Consider the following 8,207-nt stretch of genomic DNA (forward strand, 5'->3'; position numbering starts at 1 on the left):
CAGTTCTGCAAGAAAGTCACGGAAAAATCGCTATTTTTCAAATATTTAAGGTAAATGTCACGGACTACCTTCAACAAATGCTAATGATATTCACGGTGAATATCATTTGGCATTTTGCAAAGGTAGTCCGTGACATTTACCTTAAATATTCGAAAAATAGCGGGTTTTCCGTGACTTTCTTGTAGAACTGGTCTAGCAGCACAAATTTTTCATAAGGGTACCATATTCTCAGGCTCAACTTCTTAAACGAGCTGTAAGTGATTGAATTTAGATATGACGAAATGAAATTTTCAGCACTGGTAGCACCATTCAGCGGTTTTCATCTGCGTCTTTCCAAACTAACTGCATGGGGACCGGCCAGGTTCAGCGAGAGTTGATAATGAATCTTCAGTTCCCGGTACCTGAGTTGAGTACTGATTTTGAAATTCATCAATATCAACGCCAACATAATCTTCAGGCTCATCATGGCATACCGAACCCCGATGCAACCTCGGGGACCTCCACTGAATGGAATAAAAGCGTACGGGTGCCGTTGTTTAGCATCTTCTCTGAGAAAACGTTCCGGAATGAACTGTTCCGCGTCGGAACCCCAAATATCTGAACGTCGGTGAAGGGAGTACGGTTTCATTAGCAGCGGGGTGTTTTTAGGAATTTTGTGGCCATCGAGAACAATTTCTTGCAAGTTTTTGCGGGAAATTAGAGATCCCACAGGCAGCAGTCGCATAGATTCTTTTAACACTGCCTCGATGTAGACGAGCTTCCGGAGAATTTCTGCGTCGATGTATGTATCTTTGGTTGGAATAGTCTGCTGAACTTCTTGGTATGCCTTCTCCTGAACAGCAGGGTTCATGGCCAACAGCAAGCAGGTGTGCGCCATCTGAGTGGCCGATGTTTCGTTGCCCTGTTGAAGTGACGTTGAGTCATGATTAGAAGAGTTATTATGTAAATTTGGAAACAATAAACTGACCGCTATGATCATGGTAAAAACCTGGTCCGAGATCTCCTGATCACTAAAATTATAAGCAGACTTCATCATAAGTGGCATTTTCAGCAGTTGATCAATGAAAATTTGTGGTCGTTTGTAAGCTTCCCCTTCATCGTCCGACAGAGCTTCATCAGTAGGGTTCTTCGAGTTACCGGTGAACAATGTTTTAATCTCAGCTCTTTTTTCTTCGATAACCTTATCGGTGAAACGACGGCAAGCTGCTCTACATTTAATTTCGTTGCGATACATGGGCGTCAGCCGGTAAATTATTTCACTATGAAGAAGCACATTAACCACACGCTTTCCCAGCGATGTCAACAATCTGATGCATAAAGTGGTTAAAAACTTCAATTGAGTTTCAAACAGTTCAATCTACCTACACTTCCAAACTGTCGAAGAAATGCTGCTTTCCTTCCCTTTCCAAAACCTTTTTGCCAAAAGATGTTTCGCACACCATGCCAAGAGTGCAATGGGTGAAAGGGACCAGAATATCGAACGATTTTCCGGTATCCGCTTGTTGGTCCAGCAGTTTGATTAGTTTGCTAGTGCTATCGTTGAAAATTGGCAGGAAGCTGTTCAGAATTCTGATATTGAACGTCGAGTTCAGGGTTTTCCGATGCAGCTTCCAAACTTTGTCTGTTAAATGTCCATCATTTTAAACTTTTACTTCTTTAAATTAAAATACCAATTGAAAGAGCTCACACTTTGACGACAGCAGTCCATTCGGTAATCGCAAAAGTTCGTACACGTTCGATTTCTCCTGGCAGTCGGGATGGTTCAGAACCTGTTGCACCAATTCCGGATGGGATAGTCCAATGGCAACCTTGGGACCAATATGGATGGCGAACATCCTGTCATGTTGCCGAAAGTAGTTGTGTAGCAATTCCAGAAGTTCTTCCGCACTTTTTCCAAATGGCAGGGCTATCTGCAAATTCCCTATCACGGGATAGTACGGCTGGGCTCGGGGAAGAAAGCGAGCAAATTTCACTTTCAACTTCCACCATCGAACCGCTAGAATCGTTACGATTGAAAGTATCAAGCACGCAAAGGCCAGCATTGTGTGTGCTGTAGAATAATCAAACCAGCCAATTATGTAAAGGGTGAGGACGGCAGCGGAACAACTCGCGCACTTGCTTGGGGCCTAATGGGAGGCGCTTCGCGGTACGATGCAGTCTAGCTTATTTTCCACGCACGAATGAGTTTCAATTAACACGCGGGACCACCAGCTTGTTGAAGCAGCTTTAATTGCTGTTTTGATAACATTTTCTGTATTATATGCTTCGAAGCATTGTCACGTATTGAGTGGCTAGGGCCCTGTTTGAGCACAGCTCGCTAGAATTAGGCCGTTACAAATATTTATTTCCCTTTTTGTCCCACCACTCTTTGGCTGGTCGAGGGGGGGGGGGATAAGAATAATAAAGCATTTAATCAGAAAAATATTAAAAACTCATCGGATTTGTTAAAGAATTTTTAGCAAGACTCGATATTTTGATAAATATTTTTTTATCTGCCCCCTCAAAATGCTATTTTGAGCCAAAAATTTTTGAAGGGGGGGGGGAGACAAAAAGTCAAAATTAAATTTGTATCAGCCTTAGTCTGTTCAGTATGACTGTCGTCTAGTTTGGGCAGCATTGATTTGTACAAAAATGAAATTCAAAAATTTGTCATGTATTTTTTTTTGCTGAAATGCAAAATAGATAAATTATCAAAAAATCCATTGCTCAGATAAGATTTTATGTCTCGACCCTTATACGCTAAACAAGCGCCTCACCATCTATCTATGAGATGGACTTGCGGTCAAAAGATAAAACATGATCGATGAGATTTGAATTTCTTTATAACTACTAAAATGCCGTGTCATTCATTTCGGTACGATAGAATAGTTGGTAAAGCACTTGTCTAGCGTAAAATGATCATGAGTTCGAATCTCACCTGAGCTGTTAATTTTTTTTTCATAATTTCACCAATCGTATTTATGTACATTTTTCCATATGTACGTTCAGTTAAGGGAGCGTCCATAAATGACGTAGCTTTTAAGGGGGGAGGCGGGAATCTGGGATTGTGTGACCTGCTGTGCTTCTACCTTACCAACCATTTTTATAATGGAGATCCATTCAGTACCCAGTATTACACAGAAGACAGCGTTTTGCAAACGTGCACTCGCGGTGCACGTTTTGGAAATATATTGCTGCGTAGTGCACTTGTTTATCAATTTTAAAGGATGCAATTTTGGATTTTTCAAACGTTTATTCATTATTAGATGTCACTCCCAATATGTGAGTGAACCTCCTTGAAATATTTTTCAAGTAAGCTATGATTAAGACACTGATTTGATTGTTCTGTTATTAGGATTAGACATTCATAATCGTACTACAAAATGAATGGAAAGGTTCTTCGATCTGCATTGATTTCTTTCTGAAGAAAATGAAAATGTCTGAACTCGTAACGGTTCTTTACAAAGTCTTGGCGTGATTCTGATGAGATTCCTGCTGAATGTTTTGCCCAATTCTTGTGATTGTTTTTGTTGAAATTTCAATGAAGTCGTGCGATGATTCTTGATAGATGTCTAATATGGTTTTGATTGACATGCTTGAAAGACCATTGTTGATTATTTGAAGATTTTCCTGGTTTTCTTCTGCAGGATTCTTGAAGAGTTTCCTCGAAAAATTGAATAATTGCCAGTATTTTTCTCTAGCGCCTGATCCTAATGAACTCATAAGTAGTTTTTTTTATAATCTTCATTAACGAGATTTTTTGCCAGGAGCTAGTTCATCTCGAGACCCACGCTTTACTTCCCTTTCAAAAGAAGAACTCACTTTTTTTTTAAGTAAAAACAAAATCGTGTTAGGTACTCTTCCTTTGAATTCCACTAAGAAGTTGCATCCTTTGACAGATACGTATTTCGACCTCAACTGTAAGGTCGTCTTCAGTGTTTTGTACTTGACTTCAGTGTCTTGTACTTGACTTCGCTGAGCCGAGTCAAGTACAAGCCACTGGAGACGACCTAACAGTTGAGGCCGAAATACGTATCTGTCAAAGGATGCAACTTCCTAGTGGAATTTAAAGGAACAGTACTTAACATGATTTTCTTTTTACTTACAGATATTCCCCTAACAAGCCCAGGTTCATCATCATCACATTTTTTGTGAGTCTGTCGAGAGTAGGTCCTCAGTGCGATAGTCAGTTGCTTTAAACATTACACCAGGTTCGCTCCACCATTAACAGTTTATTATTGAGAAGGTTATTCTGAAAATCAAAAGTCAAATTTCTGAGTAAATTTTGCTTACGAGATCAATGGTAATTTCCTTCTCAGATTCAAGGCAATACTCAAGAAACATTAGTTGGATTTCTTCCGAGATTTGAGCAGAATTCTTAATTATCAAATTTTTGAGTTGGAGATATCCTTGTGTGAAAGTTATCTTGACATTTTTGAGTTTATGACGAGATTCTTGGTTAACTCCTTCGTTTATCTGTGAAAATCCATGGCGGAATCTTTCCAAAATCAAGAGTCGTTTCTCGGCAAAAATCATGGCGAATTTTTCTCGACATATTTTGTGACATATTTTCCAATGATTTAGCTATGACACAACGTTGCTCTCATGTTTTGATAGTTTTCCTGATTGAAACCCTTTGCAGCTAGAGGGGTCATATATGATCCCAACATAGAAGAGACTGTATAAATTCACCCATTTGATAAAACAGAGTACTGTCTTTGACAAAATTGTTGCAAATTGAGTTCTCTATTAGAGAAAAATGGGAATATTTGTATTTGGGACTTCATTGGTAACCTAGAACATCCTGAACACCATGAAAGTTTGAAAAACGTATTAATTGACATACCAGTTCTTCTAAAAGCTGAACTTGGATGTGGGTTATTTTTATATGTACTCATTAAGCCTTCGTCAAGAAAATCTAAAGGTGTTCAATATTCTGGGATGCTCTAGGTGTTCCAAACTGTTCTATAGTGAAGTTCATCAAATCTATAAGAACAATTTTATGTAGTTTCGCCACAAATAATAGCATTGCACTGGGATCCGTGAATCTCTTGACATATACAGTGTCATTTATGGACACTATAGGGATATTCCAGTTCAGCCAAACTACTTTGGAGTTCAGAACTTCAGGTCTACACTCGTAACAGTAGCCATACATGTTATACTGAGTAACGGTGCATAATCAACCGCAGTTACTAGAGCAATCTGCAGTCTACTAGCTTGTTATAAACCTTTGGGACATTCAGGAACATCCAAACTGTTCTATAATGAAATCCTTCAAATCTACAAGAATAACTTTAAGTGTTTTCGCCATAAATAATAGTAGGGGCGACTGAGCAGACCCCCATATTTTCTCGCAATCAAAAATAATTTTCTTCTAGCATATTTTTGCCAAAACAACATCTGGACAGGCGACAATTTTTTGGCTACAATTGATTTTAATTGTGTATTGTATTATTTTTTAATGGATGATGGTTTGTTTTCAGTCCTTCAGAAATCTTTTAGGCGATTCCGAAAAATCTCAAAAACTTTGTGAAAATTGAACCAAATCGTGTCAAAATTTCACAGCACATAGTGTAAATAAAATACTATTAAACGTATTTATCCAAATAAGGTTGTAATATAAATATTTCAATAAATGTAGCTTCTGTTGTGTATAAACTTGCAATTGATGTTTACCTGCCATTCTGTACGAAAAACGGATCTAGATTTGTGTTTTTTCTTAATGTTACAGGCAAATTAAGAAAAAGGGATCAAGTCTCCCCAGTCTCCCATATAGCCTAATCTGCTGGGATCCGCGAAGCTCTTGAAATCTCAAATATCATTTAGAGACATTACAGGTATGTTCCAGGTCAGCCAAACTACGTTTGAGCTCAGGACTTCAGGTCTACACTCGTAACAACAGCCATGTCTGCTATACTGAGTAACGTTGCATATTTATACGTGGTTACTAGACAAATCTGAAGTCTACTTCTTCATTATTAATCTTTGGGTCATTCAGGTTCGTCCAAACTGTTCCATTATGAAGTCCTTTAAATCTACAAGAAAAGCTTTATGTGTTTTCGCCATAAACAATAATATTGCATAAGCTGCTGAGATCCGTGAAGCTCTTGAAATCTCAAATGTCATTTAGATACTATGGGAATGTTCGAGGTCAGCTAAATGTTGGAGGTGATGCTAATGCTCACCATATCATCTGGGGCAGCTCAGACATTAACTTGAGAGGCTCCAGTTTGATGGAGTACTTAAGTAGTACAGATCTTGGATTACTTAACATAGGCAACCGCCCAACCTTCATGGTATCTGGTAGAGAGGAAGTGTTAGACATAACGCTTTGCTCTAGTAGAATCAGTCACGAGCTGACCAATTGGCATGTGTCAAATGAAGAATCTTTATCTGACCATCGCTACATCTTTTTTGAACATTTAAATTTTACTTCGCAAACATTGCGTTTCAGGAATCCCCGGTCAACAAACTGGGATCTTTTTACTGATTTGGTTGCGGCCAAATTTCATGGATACTCACCATCCATTGACACTCCAAGTGATTTAGATGATGCCGTTGATACTACAACGACCTTCATCATGGAAGCTTTTGAAGAAGCATGTCCTCTACGGTCTGTGAAGATCACAAGAGGAACCCCTTGGTGGAACTCTGATCAAGCGAAACTCAGGAAACAATGTAGAAAGAGTTGGAACAGACGACATTCGGCTGGTTCGGAGGCTTTCAGGTCGGCTCGCAAGGCCTACAGGAAAGCTCTCCGGTCTGCTGAACGATCCGGCTGGATAAACCTTTGTACAAATGTTTCCAGTTTGAGTGAAGTCAGTCGGTTAAATAAAATCCTTGCGAAATCTAAGGATTTCCGAAGGTACGAACTTCGTTTGCCAAATGGCGATCTGACTTCCTCTGATGAGGAAGTTCTGGAATGCTTATTCAGCACACACTTCCCTGGATGAGTGGATATTACATCTTCAGATGAACCTGATGTCTTTTCTTGTAGTTACGATTCCCTGGCTTCGGTTCGGAGTATTGTAACTATAGAATCGATTGAGTGGGCACTTAATAGCTTTGCTCCTTTCAAGTCTCCTGGGGCAGATGGCATTCTCTTCAACTCCCACGGCAGCGCTCGAAGTTCTCTTCGACGTTGCTCCACTACACATTCATCTCAAACAAGAAGCACTTTCTTGCACTTACCGTCTACGGGTACTCGGTCTACTAGAGGAAACTCCTGTGAACCGCACATCAACACACACCTCGTTGTTTCCACTTTTGGTAATTGGGATAAAATTGTCCTTGCTCCAAGTGATCTTACAATTGCTTGTAATTTTCCATATAGGACATTTTCCACGAAATTCCCTTCCCGGGAAGAGTGGACATCTGGATATCGGGAAAGAAGTATTTTAGACGGCATCGTATGTTACACTGATGGCTCCCTTCTCGTAGGTCGAGCAGGTGCTGGTGTTTATTCTCGTGAGCTAATGCTGTATCTGTCTTACTCACTTGGTAGACACTGTACCGTTTTTCAGGCCGAAATCTTTGCTCTTCTGTGCGGAGTGCAATCAGCACTTCAGCAGCACGTAATGGGCAAAGTAATATATTTATGTTCAGATGGCCAGGCTGCTATTAAAGCACTTGCTTCGGCCAGCTCTAGGTCATAGTTAGTTATCGCTTGTCGAACTCAAATCGAGGATCAGAATCCTGCAAACGCTGTTCACCTTGTATGGGTACCTGACCATTCTTTCATTACTAGAAATGAATTGGCTGATGAGTTATCTCGCACTGGATCATCACATGACTTCATTGGCCCTGAGCCAGCTATTCCGCTATCCAAGTGTTGGGTAAAGCTTCAGCACCTAGGCTGCCATTCAACACACACAATACTGGAATAGTTTATGAGTTATGTCGTCAAACAAAAGTGTATTGTACTGAGCCATCTCTGGGGGTGGCAAAGAGTCTAACAAATCTGTCCAAGCAGAATTGCAGCATATGTCCCCCTGTCCAAATGGTCCAAGACACTAACTGTCCAGTTCTTGCACAACTGCGTTTTCGAGTACTCGGTAACAATTATTATTTAAAACTGACTTCAGAAACCTGAATTTGGGGATATTCAATAGTTTATGACCCGCTGTGGTAAGGAGCTGTAGGCTCTCTTTACGCTTTATGCGTTCTCACAGTACCCTTTTCACGACGCTGCGTGAACCCGTTGTGGTACGCTTATGCGTGTATGA

General features: G+C 40.0%; 1 protein-coding gene across 1 annotated transcript; it reads right to left on the reverse strand.

The window, feature by feature from the left end:
- Positions 1-316: 316 nt before the first annotated feature.
- Positions 317-2,293, reverse strand: LOC109399308 (cytochrome P450 4C1-like). The gene is made up of 4 exons (XM_062860444.1): positions 1,688-2,293; positions 1,366-1,621; positions 968-1,307; positions 317-901 (listed from the first exon to the last, which is right to left on the reverse strand). Exons 1-4 carry the CDS (start codon positions 2,040-2,042, stop codon positions 320-322), a joined length of 1,533 nt encoding a protein of 510 aa, XP_062716428.1. The 5' UTR covers positions 2,043-2,293; the 3' UTR covers positions 317-319.
- Positions 2,294-8,207: the final 5,914 nt, after the last annotated feature.

This window comes from Aedes albopictus, chromosome 3 (assembly GCF_035046485.1).
Source record: "Aedes albopictus strain Foshan chromosome 3, AalbF5, whole genome shotgun sequence".
Lineage (NCBI taxonomy): Eukaryota > Metazoa > Arthropoda > Insecta > Diptera > Culicidae > Aedes > Aedes albopictus.